At 45.6% G+C, this 27,585-nt stretch overlaps 2 protein-coding genes across 6 annotated transcripts in view; one reads left to right on the top strand and one right to left on the bottom strand.

The window, feature by feature from the left end:
- Nucleotides 1-12,689, top strand: part of LAMA5 (laminin subunit alpha 5) — a 146,020-nt gene extending 133,331 nt beyond the window's left edge. Inside the window, exons 70-80 of the mRNA XM_066586920.1 lie at nucleotides 13-143; nucleotides 286-453; nucleotides 2,160-2,298; nucleotides 2,409-2,560; nucleotides 3,772-3,961; nucleotides 4,575-4,727; nucleotides 4,809-4,965; nucleotides 5,957-6,087; nucleotides 6,170-6,263; nucleotides 6,352-6,471; nucleotides 10,680-12,689. Of these exons, the coding sequence (XP_066443017.1) occupies nucleotides 13-143; nucleotides 286-453; nucleotides 2,160-2,298; nucleotides 2,409-2,560; nucleotides 3,772-3,961; nucleotides 4,575-4,727; nucleotides 4,809-4,965; nucleotides 5,957-6,087; nucleotides 6,170-6,263; nucleotides 6,352-6,471; nucleotides 10,680-10,822 (1,578 nt within the window). The 3' untranslated portion in view covers nucleotides 10,823-12,689. The remainder of the gene's footprint in view (nucleotides 1-12; nucleotides 144-285; nucleotides 454-2,159; nucleotides 2,299-2,408; nucleotides 2,561-3,771; nucleotides 3,962-4,574; nucleotides 4,728-4,808; nucleotides 4,966-5,956; nucleotides 6,088-6,169; nucleotides 6,264-6,351; nucleotides 6,472-10,679) is intronic.
- A 224-nt stretch (nucleotides 12,690-12,913) lies between these two features.
- On the bottom strand, nucleotides 12,914-27,566 carry ADRM1 (ADRM1 26S proteasome ubiquitin receptor). Of its 5 annotated transcripts, none has more exons than XM_066586921.1 (10): nucleotides 27,490-27,566; nucleotides 22,500-22,710; nucleotides 22,102-22,218; nucleotides 19,512-19,635; nucleotides 18,549-18,635; nucleotides 18,314-18,395; nucleotides 17,955-18,190; nucleotides 15,081-15,241; nucleotides 14,015-14,117; nucleotides 12,914-13,119 (listed from the first exon to the last, which is right to left on the bottom strand). In XM_066586921.1, exons 2-10 carry the CDS (start codon nucleotides 22,707-22,709, stop codon nucleotides 13,019-13,021), a joined length of 1,221 nt encoding a protein of 406 aa, XP_066443018.1. In that variant the 5' UTR covers nucleotide 22,710; nucleotides 27,490-27,566; the 3' UTR covers nucleotides 12,914-13,018. The 5 variants fall into 5 exon arrangements, with proteins under 5 accessions (XP_066443018.1, XP_066443021.1, XP_066443020.1 ...); XM_066586924.1 differs by having other exon boundaries at nucleotides 18,314-18,368; XM_066586923.1 differs by having other exon boundaries at nucleotides 18,549-18,632.
- Between the last annotated feature and the right edge of the window lie 19 nt (nucleotides 27,567-27,585).

Genomic DNA, 27,585 nt, shown 5'->3' with positions numbered 1-27,585 from the left:
TGCTTTCTGCAGGAAGGACTGTGCCAGGTGGCGGTCCAGAACGGTCACTTGTCAGTGAAGCTTCTGGCCGCTCAGCTTACCTCCAAGAATCCTTACTCCGATGGTGCCCAACATTACCTGACTCTGTACAGCAACAGAAATGGGTAAGACTGAGCCAGTTATGGTGTATTGCAGAATATAATGAGCACTCTATAGGGCATGGCATAGAGAGGATGGTAATGGCAAAATAGATTGCAAGCTCTGCTGTCAATGGGGCAGACTCTGATAAAATATCTCATTGCGCAGGTTGCGACTGTATGTGGATGATGAACTACAAGGGAGCGGCCCGCTATCTCAGGGCAGCCGCAGAAGACGGCAGGACACTTCCAGTAACAGTTTACTCCTCGGAGGGGCACCAGATAGCGCCACCCCTGCCAACCTTAGTGGCTGCATCAGCAACGTCTTTATAAAAAGGTTAGATTTGAACTTCGAGTCTTCTGCTACAATGAGGTGAAGGAATGTGGTGTCACAGAAGCACAGAGTATGTGGAAGTGAGGATAGGGCTGTATGGGATAAGGTCGGTATCATGATAAGAGGAAGGGAAATTGGCAAATGGGAGGGCAGACTGATTAAATTGTGGAAGGACCGACGGCAGCACAGAGCATTTCAGGAGCGCCTCGTAGAAAGCAATGGCTTGTCCTTTCATATGGGAACAGGGCCACATAATGTGAGAAGGGGCATGGAGAGAAGTGGGAGGACAGAGATTGAGAATGGCAGGATTAGTGTATTTCAGGAGAGGGGCAAACTGGATATTGAGGGCATATACACTGAATGAGCACCACATTATGAACAGTTAGTGTGTGAAATCCTGTGACCAGTAACGTGGTACCTCATGATGGCTGAATCAGGATCTGCTCTCAGATAACATGCTGACCCCTCATCTGCTCAGCTAAAGTCAACATTTGGTAGCCGCGGGCAAATGTGGTGACTTGAGTGAATTTGACCGCAGGCAAATTGTTGGGGCCCGGAGGTGTGGTGCCAGTATTTATGATACAGTCACACTTGGTGGCTGTTCCCGAACTGCAGTATCAAGAGTGAACCAAGACTGGTTGAACCATGGGCGGACATCCGAAAAGAGATCACACAGCGGTAGGCTACATGAAGTTGAAACTAAAGATAAGTGTCGGGTAGCATGTCTGGTATCTCGGCAAGAACGTGCCACAGTGGACTAACTGACCCAGCAGTACAACAGCGGGGAAGTTAGATACATTACCACAATGACCATGTGATGTACCTTGCGTCAACTGGGGTGCAATAGCTGAAGAGCGACAAGGGTGTTTCTGATGACCCCACATCATCACCAACAATGCCTTACATGGGCTAGGGAAAGGTGTTAATGGACTTTGAACACATGGCCGAAGGTTGTCTAGAATGATGAGTCCCATTTCGTGTTGAACCATATGGATGGCCTGGTCCACATCTGGCATAAACAGGATTCAGCCGTGTCCCATGGGTGCATTGTTGGGGTTCAACAGACTGGTGGTCTGGGGAGTGTTTTCATGGCTTGTCAAGGATAGTCGGTCATCATACCACAATCCTGGAATGATGAACACTACATAAACCTGTTAACTGACCATCTGCACCCACATCTTCATGAAGTCGTCCCCGACCAATGCGCCATCTTTTAATAGGACAACGCTCTGTGTCATTGAGCTTAGTTCACTAGGGAGTGGTTGGAGGAACACAACTATTAATTCTCCACACTGCCTTGGCCCAAACCCACCAGACTGTAACCCCATTGAACATGTTTGGGACATGTTGGAGAAGGCTGTGAGCTCCCACTTATCCACCTAATGTGCACCAACTGATGGAGCTGCTGCAGCGGGCATTGGGCGAGATGGGTATGAAGGATGTTCACTACCTTATGGAATCTGGTCCCCGACATCTGATAGTCATGATCACCCAGAAAGATGGACCAACCCGTTACTGAGTAGGTGTTCTTGATGCAGAGATCGTTCAATGTAGAATGATTTCTTGATCTTTCATAGTTTTGTTCATTTATAAGGCAATATGTCAGACAAGGTGGTCTGGGTATGTAATATGACAGGTGATATCATCCTATGAACCTGTAGTAACCTCTCACGTTCTCTCTTACCACTTGTACTTCACTATTGCTTTAGGATCACCGGACCTCAGATGGTTCTGGACCTGCAGCAGAACATCCGCAGTGTAAACGTCACCATGAAATGTGAAGACGTCCCCGAGGAACGGCCCCAAGAGATCAGAGCGCTAGTGTGGAAGGATAAACTCAAAATGAAGGTAAAGGATCTCATGGATCCTGGAGAATGATCCCCTCCATATCCTTGAGGTCGCTTCTTCAGTGTCTACTAACTATAACATCACGGCCGTCCATCTTTCCGCTTTTTCAGGCGCGGCAGAGGAAGTTGGCTCTGATGGAACAGCGACACTTGCAAAACTCATCCTGTCACGTTCCTAAACCTTTGAAGGGGGCATTAAGATTTAGTGGATCTTCATCCAGCCATCTGGAATTCACCAACATTCCCGGATCCCTCCAAGAAAGGTATGTGGTACAAATTATCTGGGAGATGAGGGTTTAGTTGTGTCCAGCGACGAGCTCCTGGTCCTCCAACCATCACTTACCACTTATATACTGACTTGTCAAAGTCCTGGGATAGTGGTATGTAAAGTAATGACGAAATGGTGGTACCTCGGGGAACACCATACCTGTATAAGTTGTGAGTGAGGTTGAGCACCGGCCAGTGGGCTCATGGCAGGGCAACATGAATCGGAACAAGGTGTGAATTTTGTGGGCATTTAACATTCCTCGATCCACAATGTCATGTGTAAACCCGAAATATGCCATAGAAGGCATTACCACCCACAGTAGACAGTGCAGTGGCCGCCCACGGGTGCTTAATGATCACGACCAGCAGAGTCTGGCTAGAATTGCCTGTGTGAACAGACAAACAGAAATCACATTCAGTGAAGGAGGCCCCACATGTATATCCCACAAGTCAGTGCAGCTCTCTTTACCTTCCATGGGATACGGGAGCAGAAGACCCACCAGATGCCTCTGTTATCACCAGACATCGGACACAGCGCCTCATCTGGGCTCCTGAGCTTATAACTGGACCCTAGAGGACTGGCAACATGTGGGGCAGTCCGATGAGTCACAGTATCAATAGTCCAAGGCTAATGGTAGGGTTTATGTGTGGTGTAGACCTTAGGAAGCCATGGACCCCAGTTGTTAATAATGCACTGTGCAGGCTGGTGGTGGCTCCATACTGGTGTAGGATGGGTTCTCGTGGCATGGACTGGGTCCACTGGTCCTCCTAAACTCATCCTTGACCGGTGCCCACTAGCTTTCACTGCTTGGTGACCATTTACAATCAATGGATATTCCAGCAGGATAATGCACTGAGTCCAAGTTGCCCAGAATTGGTTGGAGGAGCATTCTGGAGATTTCCTATGAATGGTGCGGCTGGCACATCCACCAGACATGAGCCTAATTGAACATTTATGGGATGTGGTGAAAAGGTCCATTCACATCTGAGATCCTGCACCTACAGCTATCTCGGAGCTGGAAGAACTGTTAGGTGTACAGTGTTCCCGTGGATAGCTTCAGGACACCTTCCAGCCTATCCCGCTGAAGAGGCAGAGGAGACCCCTCAGCATTTAGGGCCCAGGTGCCATAGCTTCACCCCTAGTTGTGGCAGCGGCCTCTCTGTTCTTTCACTATAGACATATTTCATCCTCTGCTTTCCTTCCTAGATTCCACTTCTCTATGGATGTTCGTCTAAACTCTTCCAGTGGTCTGGTCTTCTACGTGGCTGATGAGCAGGGAACCTCCTCCTTGTCTCTTTCTGTCTCCAACTCCCGATTCGTCCTTATGATGATCATCAATGGAAAAACCCATCGGCTGAGAAGTAAAGAGAAGTACACCAATGGGCAGTGGCACACGGTAAGAGGGGTTTCTGTTCATACCAGTGGTCTCTAAGCTGTGGTGAAACTACCATTCCTAGTATGCCCATGTCTATGGGCATGGAGGGCACCATCCATATTAGTATTTTCAGATCAGGGCAGCTCAGGATTGAGATGTGCCTTTGGGCAACAGAGTCACCGTGTGCCCCCTGAGTCATTTATAGGCCTCACTGTGCCTTGGTAATAAAATAATAAACTCACCTCCATCACACTCCCATGGCATCCTCCATCCTCTGCCTTGGCATCTTCTGGTGCAGAACTATGCAGACAACGCTTGTGTGAGAGAGACGACGCCAGGCAACGTAACAGAAAGCACTCAGCCTCGAGCAGCTTAGTAAATTGTATCCATGTCTTTAACGACGCTGATACAATTGATTTCAAAGAACAAGGATCCGATTGATTCTACCCCTGAATGGGCGCTGACCCCTGCCCAGGACGTCCAGGTGCTGACGCTGGCACAGGTTCAGATATATCCTCTTCTTTATGTCATCATGCAGCGGTTATGTTCTCGTGGCTAGTGACATCATGATGACCCTACGGTGTTCTATAATGATGCTACGTCATTGCTGCTAATGACATATTCTGCATTTTAGATTTTCTTCGGAAAGGAGAAGAACAAGCTGCGCCTGGTTATCGATGGCCTCAAGGCTCAGAGTGTTCCGCTACCCCCAGGCTCCGTCCTAGCCTTGACAAGCCCGATATACATCGGTGGCGCCCCGGCACTGAGGAACCGTCCAGACAACATGGTGAGAGGGCAAACGTTTTGGGCAACAGAAAGGGACGTCATGGTCTAAAATCTGGGGGACTAATTCATCTTCTGTTTTCAGGGAGCCACTCGCACCGGTTTCCATGGATGTCTGAGGAACCTGAAGATGGATGGGAAACCCCTAGACAACCCAGCAAAAGCTGCAGGAGTCACCCCATGTTTTGAGGGGTTCACAGAACAAGGGATTTTCTTCTCAGACGGGGGATTCATGACCTTTGGTATGCAGTTAGTTCTATATAGCCATAAAAAGATTCTTGCCTCAATGTATAGAAAAAAACTGTTCATTTGGGCTGAGCTGCAGTACCAGACGCCACCATGAGGGGGGGTGCTTTATAACCCCTTAACACCACAGGACTTACAGCTATATTCTGTAGGTTTGAGGTTTAAATAGTGCAGGATCGGGAGCCTGTAGTGTGGCTTTATAGACTGCCTGTCAGAACGCAGTATAATGCAATACTATGGTATTGCATTATACTCTGTGAGCGACCAAACGATCGTAAGTTGAAGTCCCCTAAGGGGACTAAAAACTATGTGAAAATATATATTTGAAAAATGGTATTAATTATTAGAAAAAATGAAATGCGTTAAAATTGTTAACAAAACCCTTCTTTTTCCATATTTCTAATGAAGAATCACAGCTAAAAAAAAACAAAAACATATTTGGTCTCGCCGCGTCTGTAAAAGTCCGATCCATCAAACTAATTAATTACTTATCGCACACGGTGAATGTCGTTATTGAAAAATAAAAGTACACATCAGATTTGCGCTTTTATTTGGTCTCCCCGTGTCCAAGAAAAAATGTAATAAAAAGCAATCAAAGAGTCGTATGAACTCGGAAATGATACCGACGGAAACTAGAGGACGTCCCGCAAAAAAAAACGGGGCCTCACACAAGTACGTCGATGCAAAAAAAAAAGCAAGATCCCTTTCCACCTTCCCCCCCCCCCCCCCCCCCCGAAAAGATGGCGGAATGTCATTTTTTTCCATTTCACTCCACTTAGAATTTTTTAAAGTTTTTCGGTATATTATATTATATGGTGCAATAAATATTACCAATGAAAAATACAACTCGTCCCACAAAAACCGACCGCAGACATCAACGCCCATGGGTAAATAAGAGAGGACAAATGGGGAAAAAAGTGCAGTGTCATTAAGGGGTTAAGAAACCAAAAAACAGACTAAAACTTCTCTACTTCCTGCTTATCTCAGGGAGCAGCATTGACGTGGGGCAGGATCTGGAGCTGAAGGTGGAGGTGCGGCCGATGCACCCGTCTGGGCTTATATTCCATCTCCACACAGAGGAGGGTTACACAATCACCCTGAGCGCGGCTGATAGGAAGGTACGGATCACACGGCGACTTCCTCACGCTGTTCTTATGCTACGGATTTCCTCTCTCATTCATTCTCTTTGCTCATCCTCAGGTTACTCTAGTTGTGACGGACAGAAAGGGTAAACACTCTACAGCGGTGCACCTGCAGCAGCCTCTGTGTGATGGACAGTGGCACACTATTACCGGTCAGTGTCCATTACTCGCTGCAGACACTCTCGTATTGTCTTCTCAGATGCTTTATTCTCACTACATTTTATTTCTGCTCCATCACAGTCACTAAAGGAAGTCATGTGATCCAACTGGATGTGGACGATGAAGGAAACCATTTAGTAGGAGCCAGTCCGTCCTCGCACATGAGCAAGTGGGGTACCCTCTATGTGGGCGGAGTGCCGGGTTAGTATTTGGCATTGTATGCAGTTGGTTTTGTGCATACGGTTCCCACCTTTGTCAGAAAAAAAAAAATACTGGTCAAGGTAAATGGGGGTGTGGTTTAGTGATGTGGTTAGGGGAGGGGCTTATCACAAGGTATGTTTTTACCTCTGCTATTCCAGTAGCCGCAACTAGTAATTGGGCCTCCAATAGTTACAGTGCTCCCAGTAACGGTCCCAATAGTAATAGTGTCCCTAGTAGTGACCTCAATAGTAATAGTGCCCCCAGTAACAGTCCCAATAGTAATAGTGCCCCAAGTAGCGGTCCCAATAGTAGTAGTGTCCCCAGTAGCAGTCCCAATAGTAATAGTGCCCCAAGTAGCGGTCCCAATAGTAATAGTGTCCCCAGTAGCAGTCCCAATAGTAATAGTGCTACCAGTAGCGGTCCCAATATCAGTGAGCCCTGTGATGGACACCGCCTGACATACGAGAACAGGAGAATGCGGCACCATTTATAGTCTTAATTATTAATCATTCCAGCACTAATCTTGGCCAAATAAAAAGTTCTGAAAGGGGGTGGAGCTTATTTTATTTTTGGCAGTGGTCAGGAACCTGTTGTGAATCTACAACTCCCAACATACTCTGATAACCGCAAGGTGGCGAGCCACAAGGCTGCAGACTTCTTGTTTTCAGCTGTACTCACCTAATTAGTGCAGCCTAAGTTATAAGAAGGTTCTTAAGTGAACACATGATTTCGCAAAAATGTTCACAACTTACACAGATTCTTCACATATGTGATAAACCGATACGCAACACAATCCACCAATTAGAAAGAGCTTGGGTCAAATGAATTTCTCTTTTTGACCCTGGAAACCTTCACCCCCCTGGATCAACATGGCATGAAAAAGTTTTCATATTAAAATTAACTCCACTCATTTTCACCGATTTCAGTTAACGGACCTTGGTTTGCAATCTTTGGGCACATTAATCAGTCCAGACTTTTATTTTACATTTATACTGATTTGACATAAATTGTGCCAGTTTTGCAGTGCTTCCAATTGGTGTGCACTGGCTTGAAATCATTCAAGTAAATTCACCTGCCAAGATATTTTTTGTCCCCTTGTTTCAATTGATTTGAAATTACGTCCACTGATTTTCCACTGATTTCATTTAAAATGCATTAGTTTGAAATCATTAGCCACATTTACCACTCCGGATTGTTTTTGCATCATTTTCACTAATTAGCACCAATTTCAATTATTATGCATTAATTGAAATCATGTAGCAAATTTGCCAGTTCAGAATTGGATCCATTTTCATTTAAATCAAGGGTGCTGATTTCACACTGATTTTTATTGCTTTCAATTAACATTCATTGATTTGAAATCATAAGGGACATTTACCCGGCCAGATTTTTTTCTCACATTTGCACCATTTTGAATTCAAGTTAGCTGATTTTACACTGATTTGCACTACTATATACTGATTTTAATTAATGTGCATTCATTTGAAATGATCGGCACAATTTACCATTCCATAATTGTTTTCATATATTTTTCGCTAATTTGAAAACAAGTAAACTGTTTTTCAGTAGTGTGCACTGATTTGTATTAGTGTGCATTGCTCTGAAAGCATTCAAGCTAATTTAACCGTCTAATTTTTTTTGGTACCCATTAGTTTCCATTGATATGAAATCAAGTGAGCTGATTTCACACTAATTTCAATTAGTGTGCACTAATTTGAAATCATCAGGTGAATTTATCAGTCCAGAATTTTGGCCCTTTATTTTTATTGATTTGAAATCAAGTGTGCTGATTTTGCACTGATTTTCAGTAGTGTGCACTGATTTCAATTAGTGTGTACTGATTTGAAATCATCTGGTGAATTTATCAGTCCAGAATTTTGGCCCCTTATTTTTAATGATTTGAAATCAAGTGTGCTGATTTTGCACTGATTTCAATTAGTGTGCACCGATTTGAAATCATCTGGTGAATTTATCAGTCCAGAATTTTGGCCTATTTTTACTAATTTGAAATCAGGTGTGCTGATTTTGCACTGATTTTTAGTAGTGTGCACTGATTTCAATTAGTGTGCACTGATTTGGAATCATCAGGTGAATTTATCAGTCCAGAATTTTGGCCTCTTATTTTTACTGATTTGAAATCAAGTGTGCTGATTTTGCACTGATTTTCAGTAGTGTGCACTGATTTCAATTAGTGTGTACTGATTTGAAATCATCTGGTGAATTTATCAGTCCAGAATTTTGTCCCCTTATTTTTACTGATTTGAAATCAAGTGTGCTGATTTTGCACTGATTTTAATTCGTGTGCACTGATTTGAAATCATATGGTGAATTTATCAGTCCAGAATTTTGTCCCCTTATTTTTACTGATTTGAAATCAAGTGTGCTGATCTTGCACTGATTTTCAGTAGTGTGCACTGATTTGGAATCATCAGGTGAATTTATCAATACAGAATTTTGGCCTCTTATTTTTACTGATTTGAAATCATATGGTGAATTTATCAGTCCAGAATTTTGGCCCCTTATTTTTACTGATTTGAAATCAAGTGTGCTGATTTTGCACTGATTTTCAGTAGTGTGCGCTGATTTCAATTAGTGTGCACTGATTTGAAATCATCTGGTGAATTTATCAGTCCAGAATTTTGGCCCCTTATTTTTAATGATTTGAAATCAAGTGTGCTGATTTTGCACTGATTTCAATTAGTGTGCACCGATTTGAAATCATCTGGTGAATTTATCAGTCCAGAATTTTGGCCTATTTTTACTAATTTGAAATCAGGTGTGCTGATTTTGCACTGATTTTTAGTAGTGTGCACTGATTTCAATTAGTGTGCACTGATTTGGAATCATCAGGTGAATTTATCAGTCCAGAATTTTGGCCTCTTATTTTTACTGATTTGAAATCAAGTGTGCTGATTTTGCACTGATTTTCAGTAGTGTGCACTGATTTCAATTAGTGTGTACTGATTTGAAATCATCTGGTGAATTTATCAGTCCAGAATTTTGTCCCCTTATTTTTACTGATTTGAAATCAAGTGTGCTGATTTTGCACTGATTTTAATTCGTGTGCACTGATTTGAAATCATATGGTGAATTTATCAGTCCAGAATTTTGTCCCCTTATTTTTACTGATTTGAAATCAAGTGTGCTGATCTTGCACTGATTTTCAGTAGTGTGCACTGATTTGAAATCATCTGGTGAATTTATCAGTCCAGAATTTTGGCCCCTTATTTTTACTGATTTGAAATCAAGTGTGCTGATTTTGCACTGATTTTCAGTAGTGTGCACTGATTTCAATTAGTGTGTACTGATTTGAAATCATCTGGTGAATTTATCAGTCCAGAATTTTGGCCCCTTATTTTTACTGATTTGAAATCAAGTGTGCTGATTTTGCACTGATTTTAATTCGTGTGCACTGATTTGAAATCATCTGGTGAATTTATCAGTCCAGAATTTTGGCCCCTTATTTTTACTGATTTGAAATCAGGTGTGCTGATCTTGCACTGATTTTCAGTAGTGTGCACTGATTTGGAATCATCAGGTGAATTTATCAATACAGAATTTTGGCCTCTTATTTTTACTGATTTGAAATCAAGTGTGCTGATTTTGCGCTGATTTCAGTTAGTGTGCACTGATTTGAAATCATATGGTGAATTTATCAGTCCAGAATTCTTGGCCTCTTATTTTTACTGATTTGAAATCAGGTGTGCTGATTTTGCACTGATTTTCAGTAGTGTGCACTGATTTCAATTAGTGTGTACTGATTTGAAATCATCTGGTGAATTTATCAGTCCAGAATTTTGACCCCTTATTTTCATTGTTTTGAAATCAAGTGTGCTGATTTTGCACTGATTTTCAGTAATGTGCACAGAGTTTAATTCGTGAATTCTGTTTCGAAATCATGAACCGAATTTGCAAGTTGAGAATTTTTCTTTGATCCTGCATTTCCACTGATTTTAAATCGTGTCAATTTTTGCATTTTTAACTCAACTTGTGTAAGTGGAACATCTCTGTTATGAATATCACACTTATCTTCAGCTTCATATTTCAATGTAAGTTTGTTAGATATAAAGTCATATTTGCCATATCTTCCTGTAGGCACTGACTGCACCTACCTAAAGTGCCCCGTTCATTCGACAACAGTAACTGTTGTGGAAGATTATGTTGTCATTTCATTACTAACAATTGCCATTTTCTTTTCTTTATCGCAGTGAATGCTCTCACTGCAGAGCAGCCGCTTTCTCCATATCAGGGGTGCATGAAGAACCTCATCATCAACAGGAAGCTCATCGACGTCTCCAAATCTGGAATTTTCACAGGAGCAGCCGGGGTCAACGTCTGTCCAGCCCTTTAATTCCAAAGCATTTGCCAGATGGACACACTGACATGGGACTGCTGTTATTTAAGGGCAGAGACCACTAAACTGTGCCAGTACTGGGGAGATGTTAGGGTTACCTTGTAACATAACCTAACATCAAGCCTGGAAACATGGGTGCTTGTTACACGGTTACTTCACCAGATCATTCTCTTTCTGCTGACTTCCCAGCCCTTCACACAATGTATTGCTAAGTAAATGTATATTAGTTGGGTAAAGCAATCTCTACCACCAACCTTGGAAATTTTTGGCGCATTACCCTCTGTCAAACCATTCTAGAGCAGAAAAATGGTACCGCTGTATATTAAATATTGGCACTGTAAGGGTCCAGCCTTGATATAATCCAACAGGGACTTGTATATAAACACAAGATCAGCACTCCCCATTCCAGCCATAGACAAACACTGGAGGGCCGTGCCCACAGTTGGCACGAGTCGGCCACGTACAGGTGGTTTAATCAGAGTCTTTCATAAGACGTTCGTCCTAGGTTGATATTATTCCGGCCCCAGCCTGCTTCAATTACACGTTTGCGGCGGCACAGAACCTGATTTCACGCAAGGTCAGAACTAATATCACCTGTTCTTTTGGAATTGGCTAAATAACTCAGTTTCTGCTATTTTAAAAGCTTCTTAATTTCACAGTCATTTGGCTAGGGAGCCATTAATGCATAGAAAGCGAAAGTACAAGTTGCTATGTAATTAAACGCCGACTAGGTAAAAATTTAGAAAGAGCGGTGGCAGCTGCTGCTCGGCAACACAATAAGAGCTTGTAGAGAGATACATGACTCTGGAAGTCAACAGATGCCGATTGCACTGCCCTCATGTTCTCCATTGCAAATTCGACTTTTTACTGAATTTTAGGTGCCGTACAAGAACCCCTATGTTTACTATGGGGCAGCGACTGGACATTAGGAAATGCTCAGGTGCGATACAAGAACGGCTCCTGCAAACTCCCTGAACGGAGATGATAGGAATATAATAACCACTGGGTAGTAACAGTCCTATACAGATATTTATTATATCGTCCCTTCCTGTGCTAGAACAGCGTGAAGATTTTATAAATATATATTTAAGTCTATGTCACTGATTTCACCTCCGCACTTACACATTAAATGTCTGTGTACATATATGCATGTGTGCAACTATTTAATACACAACACACTGGCAATCACGTTAAGAGTCACGGAGCCCCAGGAGAGGCAGCCATTGCTCCACATGTATACCACTGACCAATTTCCAAGCAATCAGCAAAGGTATGTCAATCATCACCAACAATGGCCGCCTCTGCTGGGAGACGAAGGGTGCCCTTTAACTGTACCCATATGACAGGTAACATTAGGATTGTAATGCCTATAGGATGCAATTAAACGCTTAAAGGGGGTTGTCTGGTTGTAAACTTTGGATGGCCTATCAGCAGGATAGGTCATCAATAGTAGATTGACAAGGGTGGTAAGGGAACTTGTTGCCAGGGACTTCTGCCCAGCAGCTACTTGCTGGGCCTCTGCTTGTGCACCCAGCCAATTCCTGCCCTCTTGATTATTGAAGGCTTAGCTTGCATTTAAGTGAATGGGAACTTGCCTGCAATACCAAGCCTGGTCACTATAGTGGGAATGGAGCTGTTTGCTTCCTGCAGAAATTAGCTCATTGTATGAACACACTGACCCAGCAAACAGCGGTAGGAATCCTTGGATGGCAGACTCACTTGATAATCTATTATAAAAGATAGGCCAGCAGTAGGTTACAGTTGGCTAACCCCTATAAATCTGCCTGTAGCTTCCTAACAGACGTGTAAATTCAATGGTACAAATCGGGTCCTCTAAAATAAAAAAAACATTTTTTCCTCTCCACCCTTAGAGATTCTTCATTTGGGTAATGGCCAGAATGGTTGGAAAGTGTTAAAACGCAAGGGGAAAAAATAACTTTAATGAGCAGGAACACACAGAGCATTGTCAGACGTGGAACAAACCGTACGGTGTTTAATATGCTATCATTTTCCCAGAGGGTGAAGCTGAAGCAGCGCAGCGCTCCCCGCCATTTCAGAAGAGCAAAACAAGAAGTTGTCAGCGGAAGCTGCAGTGAAGAACGTTTATTAAACACTGAAAGGACATACATGGGGGGTACAAAGCCGGCCCAAAGCGCTCAAGACATATGCGCAGCGGAAGAAGTCAAACAGGAATCAATCTAAGCTCATGTCTTCCTCCTCCTCTTTCTTCTCCTTTGACTCGCGCTCCTTCTGAGACGACGTGTTCTGCATCGCCTTTGCAAATGCTTCAATGTCTGGTTGGGTGAAGGGAAAGAAAAAAGGTTAGAGAACAATCACAGGAGGGTGCAGAGCCGATACAAGGGCCGTGTGTGAGGAGGGAGTTGGGACTGGGCTCGATGGAAATCCCCCCCCCCTCCTTCCCAATTAGTCATTGCATCAAAAGGGTGTTTAGCCTCAACTTTACCATCAACACTAAGAGGCCCCTTTATTAGAGCCGCAGCCCTCTTATGATGGGGCTTCGCTGTAGGACGATTCTCCGTGACCCCGGAGTGCGGCATAAAATCACGTGACAAGTTTTCTGCGGATTTGTTTTAGCGTGAATCCACATTAGGTGGGAAAATCCAGCGATCGGAGCGACTTCCAACGAGGCCGGTCATCGGGGCTAGGCCTGCCGGGGCCGGGCAGTCACTGCCAACCGCGTGGGGTTTTCTCATGTAATGGTGTGGAGAGTATACCGAGAATGGCGCGATGGAGGAAAACATCCAGCAAAAGGGGATCTGGTGGGTGAAAAGGACTTGTCACCAAAAACGAGCAAAAGGAGGAGGTCAGGAATCCAGCGGGCAAAAGAGCGCAAAAACATGTGCCTGGTCAGATGACCCCCTTCCTATCAGCTGGTCACAACATGTCAGCACCTCCATCTAATCTGCAGCAACTACAAGAAGCTTCCTGTCCGCAGGGGCCGATATTCTCGCAGAACTATTTTATCACCTAGTGGGATCTATACCACGATGAATTGTTGTAGTTCGAAAAGCAAAAGGTGTCCATGGCGCTACTAGAGGGGGGCTAATAAAGGGGCAACATTGTGTATAGTTAGCCAAGAAACAAGCTAATGGAAATTAGACACAACCTTAAAGGTGCTACACTGGTACTTCGATCCCCAGGGGTAAATCATCAGATCATATCTCCTACCTCCTTTGTTAGCCGCATCCACCGCCTCTGCTGGCAACCCAAACTGGCTCATCAGCGGCCCCAACTGGCAGGAGGCCAGAGCTGCACTGAACATACTCAGGGCCTGTGAAAAAGTAAAGCATGTTTGTTTAGGTGGGTGTCAGTATGGACGTCGCTGGATCCCACATAAGGAACCGGCCAGCTACTGCTTAGCTGAAGGATTATTCAATGTGCTAGATACAGCCGTGTAATTGAAGGGTCAGCATCGTGTTTCAGTAGAGATCTCACCTGTACAGATACGGTTTACACGGGGTTTCCAGGGAGATACGATTGAGGATGCATCTTCAGGATAGGTTATCAATAGCTGATAGAGCGCCCGCTGTCAGAGTGGAAGCTGCTGCTCCGACCTCCATGAAGTGGTCAGTGCTTATAATTGCAGGCCAGCTCTCAGACATCAATGGCGCAGGCCACTCCACAGGGGTTAGAGCAGCAGCTTCCACTCCACAGCAATGACATTGGGCGCTTGATTAGCCGGGGTGCCGAGCAGCAGACCCCAGCTGATCAGTAAATCATGACTTATCATGAAGATGCATACTCAATAGTATTTTCCCTGGAAATACCACCTTTAAATAAAAAACTCCGTTTCTGCACAACATATGGACATCATTCCATGTAACGAGATGCAATGTTTGATGGAGAGATGTGCAGGAGAGGTCGTAGGTCAGATCTAAGGGCTAGAACAAAGCCTGCCTCCCTCAGTTCGTCCATAACAAAGCATTACTATATATGGACCATCATTAGTACTACGGGATGAAGCTGCTGGGAGGCAGAGATGCCGTCCCTTTGTTCTGGCCGGGACCTTCAATGAGACAGGTTAGAAAGTTCCTGTGAAAAGGGGTCATATAGTTCCCTTCAGTATGTTTTAAACCTCTAGAGATGAAGCCGTCTGCGGTCCCATTTGCATTCTAGCGTCTTTATTACAACTGTAAGACCCAGACACCTACGGGGGTCCAAGTTTGGTTTACTTGAGCCATCAGCTTCTTACAGGTGTAATATGGACACTACAGACCGTCCAAAGTCCACTTACCTGCTGAAACTGCGGTGAGGTGAGCGTGTTCTGAATCTCCTCTGCTGTCTGTGGCAAGGACTCTCCTGACGGGAGGTAGGGCATTAATCGCTCCTGAACTTCAGCGTTTGCCAGGATGGGAGCCATGATCTCAGGTGTGAGGACACTCGCCAGATCCACCGCTGGTAGAAAACAGAAAACAGGATAAAGCTGCAGATTTATATTCCATCATCGAATTCTTTAGGGCTCCTGTCCACGGGCGATGATTCGCTGGCGGTAATTTGCTGGCGAATCACGCTGTCCACGAGCGGGGGAATCACTGTGATTCTCCGCAGTCAGCCTATCAGATAGGCTGACAGCGGAGATCCGTCTGCCGGCTCCCGGGACGGAGATCTGCCACGGGATACCGCAACGCCTGTGGACAGGCAGCCTTACCCCCTTCCCTCCCCACGACATAAGCTGACAATCATATGGATGGCATAGGCTCAGTAGCCCGTGACAGACACAGTCGGCTCCTGCTGTGCAGAACAGCTGACCTCCTACTGCAACTGGATGCCAGACAACAGCATTCGGGTCTGCCACAGCCTATGATCGCTACAATTAGCGATAATGCATTGCAGTACAGAAGTACTGCAATGTATTATTAGTGTAATCATAGCATCACAGGTTCAAGTCACCTAGAGGAAAAAAAAATGGTACCAATAAAAACTACAGCTTGTTGTTCAAAAAGGCCTTACAGATATCTAGGATTGTGATATTGCTGTAAATCGTACAAACCTGCAGAAAAAAAAAAATGCACGCCATTTATGCTGCACGAATAATGTAGAAATAAAAAAAAAAAAAAGGCAGAATTGATGGTTTTTTTCTCCCTGCGCTCCAGAAATTTCAATAAAGGTTATACATTATATGTAAGCAAAAACCATACAATTAACAACTCCAGCTCGTCACGTAGAACACGAGCCCTCGCACGGCCGCGCCGACGAGAAATAACAAAGTTACATCTTTTGAAAAGTGGAGATGAAAATACCGCGAAAAATGCAGAGTCCTTCAGACCACAATAGGCTGCGTCGCTAAGGGGTTAAATGAAGACCACCAACCGTGGGCAATAATCACTGCGCACATTGGGGCTGGAGGACGGTCTTTACGGCTCTAGAACATTCCCCGTTTCCACATACTTATAGTCACCCAGCATGCCAGCCTCACAAGTAATGGCTCGCCAGCATGCAGAACATTTGGCAAAGTCACAGCAGCAATTTCATGGTGCATGGTTAATGACTGGCAGAAAAAAAACAGCGGGCAGCTGCTGCCAGTCTCTATACCCATCGTCATTTTAGAGCCGCCTGCAGTCTTGTTCATGAACTGAAGCCTAAATTTACTTGTCAAACAAGGAGAAACCGAATAGTCTGGCCAGTAGGTTGCAGTTACGACGCAGCCGCAGTCTACTTTCTGTACAGGTGAAAACGTTACCTGCATCGAAGAGCGCGTGCGACCCCTCCGCCCGGGGCAATTACCTGGGAATGCATTGTATATAATGCGCTCTACTCAAGGAGACTACAGACACCTCTCAAAGAGGCTGTAACTAATGGAAGCAGAAGCAGGGGCAAATCATTAATGTCTGATAGGTGCAAGTTCCAGTGGCAGAACTTGCACCTATCACCAGAATGGGGGACCCATAAGGGCTCACCGACATGGTCTCTAAGGGACGGGATTATGGAAACTGGCTGTTTTAGGCCATTTCCAGAACTCTCATTCACTTCTACGCTCTCCTACCAAGAGTAATTGGACACGTGAGCAAGAATCAAAGATAGCATTTAATACTTAGCGGGCATCCTTTTGCCCTAATGACATTGGATACTCTGTGGCATACTGCCTACTAACGTCAGATACACTTCAGCTGGCATTTCCCTCCATTCATCCTGCAAACGTCTGGCAAATTCTCTCAGAGATGATGCATCGGACAGTCTACAATGGTGTAAGAAGCGTTGTGATCAGAACATTGGAAGAACATTGTATGGAGTGACGACTCATGCTATACAATCTTCCCATCATACGGAGATACCCGAGTGTGGAGGATCCTGGGAAACGCCTTGTACCTGAGTGTTATGCCAACAGTTAAGTATGGCAGAGGTTTCGTTATGGTCTGGGGATGTGTTACATGGCACAGTTTCAGGCTGTTGGTTGTAGTAGCAAGAACCATGAACATGGAGGTGAACCCTGACATTCTAGACAATAATGTTCTGCCAACAATGTGGCAATACTCTGGGAATGGTCGGCCATACTTCCAACAAGACAACGCGCCTTGTCACAAATCCAACACTGTTTTATGTTAGTTTGAGGATGGGGATGTTTCACGATTGGACCAGCTGTAGAGTCCCGACCTGAACCTACTGATCATCATTGGGATGAATTGGAAAGTCGGGTCAGGAAATATGAGCAGCATCCATCTATATTGAGAGAATTCGCCAGATGTTTGCAGGATGAATGGAGGGAAATACCAGCTCAAGTGTATCAAAGGTTAGTATAAAGTAGCCACAGAGAATATCCAATGTAATTAGGGCTAAAGAAGCCCCACCAAAGTATTAACATATGGAAATAAATGCAATGTTTCATTATTGCTCCAGTATCCAATTACTTCTGGCAGGATAGTGTATATTGTTTCTGTTACTCCCACAGAACAGCCACTTTAACTGCTGCAGCCAGAGGTGGCCTGGAATACAGAGAGGGCACCGGTATCCCCATTTTGTCCATGTTTGGCTGAGGTGTAAATACCCCTTTAATTCTCCATACTTGGAACTCCAGGCCTGTGGCTGCCAGCCAATATGCACATACTGTAGTATATATGGAGCTTTAGGTTCTACTGGGAAAACGTCGCAGCTTGTGGAACGGCCCAATTACCTTGTCCACCTTCTGCATTGGCAGGCACATTCATAGTCGCCAGAATATTCTGCAGGTCACTTAGCTGAATGGGCTGAGTAGGGCTTGTGGCAGCACTGGCACCATTGCCAGAGCTCACTGCAGGGCTGGGGGTTGCCGCAGGCACTGATGCTGGGGCAGCTGGGGTGGTAGTGGTGGTGGTTCGTGTGGAAGACGAAGTGGAGGATGGGGTGACAGCTGCTGACTGGCTGCGGGAGCTATAAAAAAAAACCAGACAAACAAAAAACAGACATTACTGGCATGAATGGGGCAACTGCACAAACTACTACTATTGTCCTCTACACAGCAGCCCTTGCAGAAGGCCGGCACTTAAATATTACCTGGACGATGAGCTGCTTGTTGTGGGTCCTCCGCTGCCCAACAAACTAGCCAGTCCTGGACCAGTCAGAGCGCCGAGACCACCTGAAAGATACCACATATCAATTCATTGATTTACCTGCTGAAACTGAACTAATCGCTGCTGACGAGGAGCGATCAACACGCTACTAAATTAGCGCCCCATAGAAGTCGTAAGTTGTAACATCATCATGTGATGGAAGGTCATTGGAAACTTACCAAGTCCCCCCAGGCCGGTTGGTCCAATAAGCTGCATCAGTTGGTTGTGACTCATGTTTCCCAGCAAGCTTTGCAGGCCTCCTTCTGCTAAACAATGGAGCAAAAGCAACAATCGATTTATATGGATGTGATTACAGCTGAGAGAGCAGCCACCCTGCACGGCGCATGTATGAAGACTTAATGAGAACCTACTACATGTAAGGAAATCTCCAAAAAGTCAAGTAAAGCAAATACGCGTCCCTACGAGGTAATGGGATCGCCAAGCAAGAGTTAAAAAGTAGTCATTATTTACATATGGTAATACTTAGTGGGGCTCCTTTGGCCCTAATGACAGACACTCTCCATGGCATACTTTCAAACATCCAATACATTTCAGCTGGCGTTTCCTTCCATTCATCCTGCAAATGTCTGTCGAGTTCTCTCATAGAAGAATCATCAGTCCATCTGCAGTGGGGCAAGGAGTGTTGTCATTGGACAGTTCAGCAGTGCAAGAACATTCTATGGAGTGCTGAATTACGGTCCTCTATCTTCCCATCAGATGGATGTACTTTGATGTGAAGGAGCCTGGGGAACGCATCTTATAAACACATCCAACACTGTTTTATGTTGGTTTGCAGATATCCATGTTCCACAGTTGGACTGGCCGCACAGAGTCCCGACCTGAACATCTTTGGGATGAACTGGAACGTCAGGTCAGGAAATTCTCACACACGCATGCATGCACACACACGAACTCACCAGATGTTTGCAGGATGAATGGAGGGAAACGGCAGCTGAAGTATATCAGACATCAGTAGAAAGTATGCCACAGGAAGTATCCGTTGTCATTAGGGCCAAAGGAGCCCCACTAAGTATTACCATATGGAAACAATGACTACCTGTGATTCTTGCTCAGGGGTCTAATTACTTCTGTATTTCCTTTACTTGACTAGGAGCTTATAATACTAGAGCAGAAGCATTCACCTCCCAGTGCTGACAGCTCGTGACCGCCACTGCCGCTGCCGCCTAATGCTCCAGGCATAGGAGGGTTGTTGAGGTACTCGTTGACCTTGCGGCAGTATTCTTCATCTTTGTCAGTTTTGGGTTCCTAAAAATAAAACAAGTTAAAATCTCAGTTCTATAAAGACAACATTCATTATTCACAGCGCAGAGGATCCGAGTGATGATGGTGCAGCCGGGGAGGTGGGGGGATCCTAATGCAACGCAGTGGGCCGCCGTCTGCAATACTCTCCTCTCGCTTCTACACTTTTTACTCGGATGCCGGGCTGTGAAATTCTCCCTGATCGTCGTCATTACATATTCATAGACTCTCCGCACAATTAGAGCCGCACTTTGTACTTTAATTCAATATACTCATATCTGGGTTATTACTGCTGCAGGTTATCGCTGGTGGAGCCAGAACTAGAATTACCTGGTACTTTTCAGCAGAAGGATGCAGGAATATGGAGCGTACATACAGTATAGTGACATAAGTATTGGCCCCCCCACCAATCCTGTGCGGTCAGGTGATGTGTGAGCATTGGGTATAAAAGAGGATCCCAGTACAGTAACCATCAGATGTCACCATGTGTAGAGCCGCCAACGGGGTCTGGCGGGGGGAGGCCACCAGGTGTAGAGCCGCCAACGGGGTCTTGTGGTGGGAGGTCACCAGGTGAGGAGCTGACAACGGGGTCTTGTGGTGGGAGGTCACCAGGTGAGGAGCTGACAACGGGGTCTTGTGGTGGGAGGTCCCCAGGTGTACAGCTGACAACGGGGTCTTGTGGTGGGAGGTCACCAACCAATCAGTTCAGGACATTGCGGTGCCGCCACGTTCAGGGAAACCTCGTAAACTGACAGAACGTTGACAACTAAGCTTTGTACAAGCTGTGAAGACATCCCACACATCGTCTGCCCTCGCTCAGGGGGTCTCACAGGACATTGCGACATCCATTAGCACCACGACCCTCCGTAGGGAACGGTATGTGAAGGGTTACCATGAACGAGTGGCTGACGAATGCCCAGCGGCGCCTGCGATGGGGCTCGGAGTGTCGGACTGTAAATGAGTATAAGTAACGGTTGTGGACAAATGAATCACAGGACACCATCTTCCCATCGGATGGCGGCACTTCAGTGTTTCAGTTGCCTGGAGAGCGGTTTCTACACGACTGCAACTCCCAGCAGTGAGGTTTGGAGGAGGTTCTGTTATGGTTGGGGCGTTTCTGCTGGGAAGGACGAGGGCCATTGGTTATAGTGAAGTCCACCTTCAACGTCAACGGGTACCGAGACACTCAGGACAATGTGGCATCACCTGTCCTGTGGTAATACTCTGGTACAGCTCCGTGTCTCTACCAACATAACCGACCACCACCTCATACGGCACGCAGGGTTTGAGGAGCAGAACGTCTGCAAATTCCACTGACCAGCCCTAGAATGCTGCATCCGTGCGCCCAACATGCCCCACATCACTATCTAAAGGTCCTGCAGCTAAAGGGTTGAAGTCCACAGGATAAATAGGCATGCCGGGGATTTAGAATCCACAGCGTTTATCAAACCACTATGGATTCGTAGCAGAAACCTTCTACTCTGAGTGGAGATTTGGGCAATCTCCGCAGGGTTTGTACTGTAAATGCTGAGGAATTCCCACAGCGATTCAGGTATTAGAAACGCTACAGAATTCCCGCCATATGTGAGGACGGTCTCAGGACTCGTTCACCTCTGTTGCCTATATCCGCCAGAAAGCAAGCAGCGCTATTACATTTTGTAAATTGCAGTAGAATGCCGGACCGCTGGATGGACTTGGAACGGACCCCACCATAGTCCACACGGATCCGTAGTAAATTTCATTCCTTCAGCTGAAAAGGTGAAATCTGCTTGGATCGGCACAAAAATCAGCCCCAAAAACGGAAGATTTGCTGCAGGTTTTCTCAGCTGCAGAAAGTCCACCATGTGTGAACGCTCCTCAATACGCCTGACAGCCATGTCATCGCTTGTATCCAGTCTGGACAGTCCTGTGTGGGCTGAACAGCCTGGACAAAGAAAGATGGCCGCACCACTCCTCTGACCACCTGATGGGCGCTGTGCGTTGGTACTAAGACGCTGCATGCCAGTCTGACCCCCCAGTGCTGCTCACAGCAGCGGGTAGTGTCAGACTACTGATGCAGACCAACGTACAGATAATCAGAGAAGCGGTGCGGCCATCTTTGTCTGTCAAGGGCTGAAGGGTCACTGACTGCACTAGTACATTGTTACAACCAGAGATTTGTGCTGCTGACGTGTTTAGCTAAAAGGTGTAATGTCAATAAACCCTCAGCTGTGAGAAGGGCTAGCAGCGCAAAGCTTTTCATCTTCTGCATATTAGGGTTCCACTCACTGTCTGCAAGCAGAGATCTTCAAGACACTTGCAGAACTTAGTAACATAGTATGTAAGGCCGAATGAAGACAATGTCCATCTAGTCCAGCCTGTCTATCCTCCTGTGTTGTTGATCCAGAGGAAGGCAAAAACCCCAAGAGGCACAATTAAAAAAACAAAACCCCCTTTACTAGCAGAAAGGTCAGGAGACACTTTGCGGCTGACCTGCATCCAGAAGAACAGCCTCTTGGAGCCGGCCTTGAACTTCAGCACGTAGACGCGGCCGGTCGTGCACTGCGCCACTCTCTTAAACTCGCAGTCGTCCGGGAATATAATTAGATCCTTTAAAAGAAACAAGAATGGAGGAGAAGTGAGCGGCGCACGTTGTGAGTGTCAATATCTCAGCTTAAGAGGAAGGGAAAGAGAAACACAATCCAGCCTGGATAAATGGGCCCCCGCTGGGCCCCTCCAGAGACCCCCGCTGGGCTCCTCCAGAGACCCCCGCTCCCCTCTAACAGTCTGACTTCATACACTTTCCTCACCGAGTCTCTACAAACACCTTTAGCAGCAATCACAGAGGGCTGATTGAGGTGGAGGAGGGTGCGCCTCGCTCCCCGACTTACATCATCCACATTGCCCGATGTCCTGTCCTTCCAGCAGAAGTGGATCAGGGAGTCGTCGGTCTGCTGGATGTAGACCAGTCCTTTCCTTTTGTCTGGAGTCACGGTGCTGCCTTTCAGGGTCATCTTACCGGCTCGAAACTCCACCAAATACTTGCTGGAGGAGCCCCGGGACCCGGGAACCAGACTGGGGAACAAAGCTCCTGAAGACATCCTGCAAGGAGAAGAGGTGAAGGGGAAACAGTCAAAATGCAGAGTTGTGGTGGGAAGTAGTCAGATGTGCTGGAGACGCAGTACCTAAAGGGAGTAGAGCCCCATGCCGGCACTGTCACACGGAGCGCAGCGGGTCGGCGTGCGTCTACATACAGATGAGAGGAATCGTGCAGCTGAATGATCCCTAATTAACGATCAAGTTAAAAATTCATTTTACAAGAACTTCTGGCTGAACAATGAGGTTCTGCAGCTTCCTAATAAACTTCCTGTCTAGATCTCTGCTTGCAGTCATTGAATTTGAACACTTACTCTAGTAACAAGCCACATCACAATGGCACATGATCAGGACCAGCATTATACTCCAGAGCTGCACTCACTATTCTGCTGATGGAGTCACTATGTACATACATTACTTATCCTGTACTGCTCCTGAGTTACATCCTGTATTATACTCCAGAGCTGCACTCACTATTCTGCTGGTGGAGTCACTGTGTACATACATTACTTATCCTGTACTGATCCTGAGTTACATCCTGTATTATACCCCAGAGCTGCACTCACTATTCTGCTGGTGGAGTCACTGTGTACATACATTACTTATCCTGTACTGATCCTGAGTTACATCCTGTATTATACTCCAGAGCTGCACTCACTATTCTGCTGGTGGAGTCACTGTGTACATACATTACTTATCCTGCACTGATCCTGAGTTACATCCTGTATTATACTCCAGAGCTGCACTCACTATTCTGCTGGTGGAGTCACTGTGTACATACATTACTTATCCTGTACTGATCCTGAGTTACATCCTGTATTATACTCCAGAGCTGCACTCACTATTCTGCTGGTGGAGTCCCTGTGTACATACATTACTTATCCTGTACTGATCCTGAGTTACATCCTGTATTATACTGCAGAGCTGCACTCACTATTCTGCTGCTGGAGTCCCTGTGTACATACATTACTTATCCTGCACTGATCCTGAGTTACATCCTGTATTATACCCCAGAGCTGCACTCACTATTCTGCTGGTGGAGTCACTGTGTACATACATTACTTATCCTGTACTGATCCTGAGTTACATCCTGTATTATACTCCAGAGCTGCACTCACTATTCTGATGGTGGTGTCACTGTGTACATACATTACTTATCCTGTACTGACCCCGAGTTACATCCTGTATTATACTCCAGAGCTGTACTCACTATTCTGCTGGTGGTCACTGTGTACATACATTACTTATCCTGTACTGATCCTGAGTTACATCCTGTATTATACTCCAGAGCTGCACTCACTATTCTGATGGTGGAGTCACTGTGTACATACATTACTTAACCAGAGTTTGGGGCTGCTGGAAGATCATTTGCATATCCCAGTGCATTCTGGGAAAAGCAAAGAATCATTGTAAGCAGGAAGATTGCTGGGATTAGCCGGGTCTAGCTGCTTGGAGGACATCACTACACCGTGCGCTGTACGGACTGTACACTGAGTAGTATCCTATAGGTTATATATCTTCACTATGTTAGGAGGGCATACATCTACACAGAGATTCAAGCTTCAGAGCTGGGGGTTCTGTAGAAACTGTTTGGGTAAGAATACAAGGATAGAACAACTGAAAGGATGCCATTGTAGGCATTTACTACAGGCCGCCTGGACAAGCAGAAGATATGGAGGAACTCAGACCTCAAGGTTGGATTTCAGTAAGGCAGATTTTAATGAACTCAGAAAGAGGAAGAATCCAATGGCGGGATGTACTTAAGGACAGAAATGTCCAAGAAGGTTGGGAAATACTGTGAAATGAGATTCTCAAAACACAATCGTTACCAATCCCTAAAAGAAGGAAGAATGGGAAGCATTTAAAGAGACCAGGATGGATGAACACAGAACTTGCATGCTAAAAAGGAAGAAAAATATGTTTATCAAATGGAAAGAGGAGGGAATATCTAATGAAGATTATAATGCGTTCTGCAGAAACTGTAGGGCAAGGGTCAGAAAAGCTAAAGCTGATAATGAGTTGAGGCTTGCAAGAGAGGCCAGAAGCAATAAAAAAGGATTTGGGGGGTCAAAAGCAAAACAAAAGTCAGAGATACTATTGGATGCTTACCAGATGAAAATTGTGAATCGGTTAAGAATGATGTTGAGAAGGCCGAACTTTTAAATTCCTATTTTTGTATCTGTTTTCTCTCAGAAAGTAGATGGAACATTATCTGATCCCCCCTGTGCTATTGGCAGAATAAAAGAATGCAGGCTATCTGTAAGCAAAGAGATGGTGAGGGAACACTTAGCTAACTTAAAGGGGTTGTCCCGCGGCAGCAAGTGGGTCTATACACTTCTGTATGGCCATATTAATGCACTTTGTAATGTACATTGTGCATTAATTATGAGCCATACAGAAGTTATAAAAAGTTTTATACTTACCTGCTCCGTTGCTGGTGTCCTCGTCTCCATGGTGCCGACTAATTTTCGCCCTCCGATGGCCAAATTAGCCGCGCTTGCGCAGTCCGGGTCTTCTCCTCTTCTCTATGGGGCTCCGTGTAGCTCCGCCCCGTCACGTGCCGATTCCAGCCAATCAGGAGGCTGGAATCGGCAATGGACCGCACAGAAGCCCTGCGGTCCATGAAGACAGAGGATCCCGGCGGCCATCTTCAGCAGGTGAGTATGAAGACGCCGGACCGCCGGGATTCAGGTAAGCGCTGTGCGGGTGGGTTTTTTAACCCCTGCATCGGGGTTGTCTCGCGCCGAACGGGGGGGGGGGGGGGGGGGGGGGGGTTTAAAAAAAAAAAAAAACCCGTTTCGGCGCGGGACATCTCCTTTAAATGAAGTCTCAAGGTGCAGATGAATTACATCCTAGGATACTAAAGGAAGCAGCGGAGGTAATTGCTGAACCACTCGTCATAATCTGTAATAATTCCTGGAGAACAGGAGAAGTCCCAGAAGATTGGAAAAGGGCAAATGTTGTCCCTATCTTCAAAAAAAGGGAAGAAGGTGGATCCAGGAAACTACAGGCCTGTGAGCCTGACTTCTATACTGTGAAGAGATCTGTGAACAAATTATTAAACAGCATGTATGCAAGTACTTGGATAAAATGGAGTAATTAACCAGAGCCAGCATGGGTTTGTAAGAAACAAGTCATGCCAGCCTAATCTAATTTCCTTCTTTGACTGAATAACCGACTGGGTTGATCCAGGGAATGCAGTGCATATAGTATATCTTGCCTTTAGTAAAGCATTTGACAAAGCATCTCATACCATACTTATTGGAAAAATGAACAAATATGGGATTGACAAGGCAACTATTAGGTGGATTCACAACTGGCTGAGTGATCGTACTCAAAGAGTGGTCATAAATGGCTGCACATCCAAGTGGAAGAATGTATCAAGTGGGGGACCACAAGGCTCTGTCCTGGGCCCAGTGTTGTATTTTTATAAATGATCTAGATGAGGGAATTGAGGGGAAACTGATCAAATTTGCCAACAACACAAAGCTAGGAGGGATAGCTAACACTAGGGAAGAGAGAGAATGAATTCAAAAAGATCTAGACAAGCTTGCACAGTGGGGGGCGACTAACAGAATGGTATTTAACAAGGAGAAATGCAAAGTTCTACATCTGGGCAAGAAAAATGAAGAAAGCACATACAGAATGGGAGGAATTGGGCTAAGCAGCAGCACATGTGAAAAAGACTTGGGTATACTAATAGATCATAGACTGAGCATGAGTCAACAATGTGATGCAGCAGCCAAAAAGGCAAACACAATTCTGGGATGTATTAAGAGAAGCATAGAGTCTAGATCACGTGAGGTAATTATCCCCCTCTGCTCTTCCTTAGTCAGACCTCATCTGGAATACTGGGTCCAGTTCTGGGCACCTCACTTTAAAAAGACATAGACAAACTGGAGCAAGTTCAGAGAAGAGTTACCAAGATGGTGAGCGGTCTGCAAATCATGTCCTATGAGAAACGGTTAAAGGATCTGGGAATGTTTAGCTTGTAGAAAAGAAGGCTGAGAGGAGACTTAATAGCGGTCTACAAATATCTGAAGGGCTGTCACAGTGCAGAGGGATCAGCCCTATTCTCATCTGCACAAGGAAAGACTAGAAGCAAGGGGATGAAACTGAAAGGAAGGGAACACAGATTAGATATTAGGCAGTGAGGGTGATCAATGAGTGGAACAGGTTACCACAGGATGTGGGGAGTTCTCCTTCAATGGAAGTGTTCAAACAAAGGCTGGACAGACATCTGTCTGGGATGCTTTAGTGATCCTGCACTGAGCAGGCGGTCGGACCCGATGACCCTGGAGGTCCCTTCCAACTCTACCATTCTAGGATTCTCATCCTGTATTATACCCCAGAGCTGCGCTCGCTGTTCTAGAGGGGACTGGATCGGTGATCCCTCATACCCATCGGTGGGGTGGATCGCTGCTGGTCTGATATCCCCTGTGGATATGGACGGGAGGGGGGGGGGGGGGGGCCCTTGAAGTCTAATCGTTACACTAGTAAGGGGTTATTTAGTGTAGGATACGGGCTGCTGAATACACTAAAACCTTCAACCAATCAAATCATTCGTCACAGGCTGCAAATATCCCAGATGGGCAGATATCGGGTATGTCGGCCGTTGTATCGCGATATTCACCCGGATACACGCGACACATATGTGTAACAAACTCATACAAGCTACGACATGCAAAGCCATAACACAGCAGATACAAGGACAGTAGCGGAGCCACCCCCGCCCTCACACACCGGGACGCCGGACGAGGCGCTCGGACCGGAGACCCTCATTACCTGCCTCTGCCTCTCCGCTCACCACACAGCGCTGCAGGCCGCTCTGACTGCCAGGCCTCTGACGTCACGTACTCCACATCCTCCCGCTCTCCTATT

Source organism: Eleutherodactylus coqui, chromosome 13 (genome assembly GCF_035609145.1).
Source record: "Eleutherodactylus coqui strain aEleCoq1 chromosome 13, aEleCoq1.hap1, whole genome shotgun sequence".
Taxonomy (NCBI): domain Eukaryota; kingdom Metazoa; phylum Chordata; class Amphibia; order Anura; family Eleutherodactylidae; genus Eleutherodactylus; species Eleutherodactylus coqui.
Note: the sequence above shows the minus strand (reverse complement) of the source record. Positions and strands in the feature narration are given on the sequence as shown.

What these genes read in the sequence shown, in the direction of transcription:
- ADRM1 (XM_066586921.1), bottom strand. Translation starts at nt 22,709, where the DNA reads ATGTCTTCAGGAGCTTTGTTCCCCAGTCTGGTTCCCGGGTCCCGGGGC. An exon ending in AACCGGCCTGGGGGGACTTG is followed by an intron (nt 18,396 to 18,548) that starts GTAAGTTTCCAA and finishes GGTATCTTTCAG; the next exon opens with GTGGTCTCGGCGCTCTGACT. An exon ending in CCTCACCGCAGTTTCAGCAG is followed by an intron (nt 14,118 to 15,080) that starts GTAAGTGGACTT and finishes ACTTTTTCACAG; the next exon opens with GCCCTGAGTATGTTCAGTGC.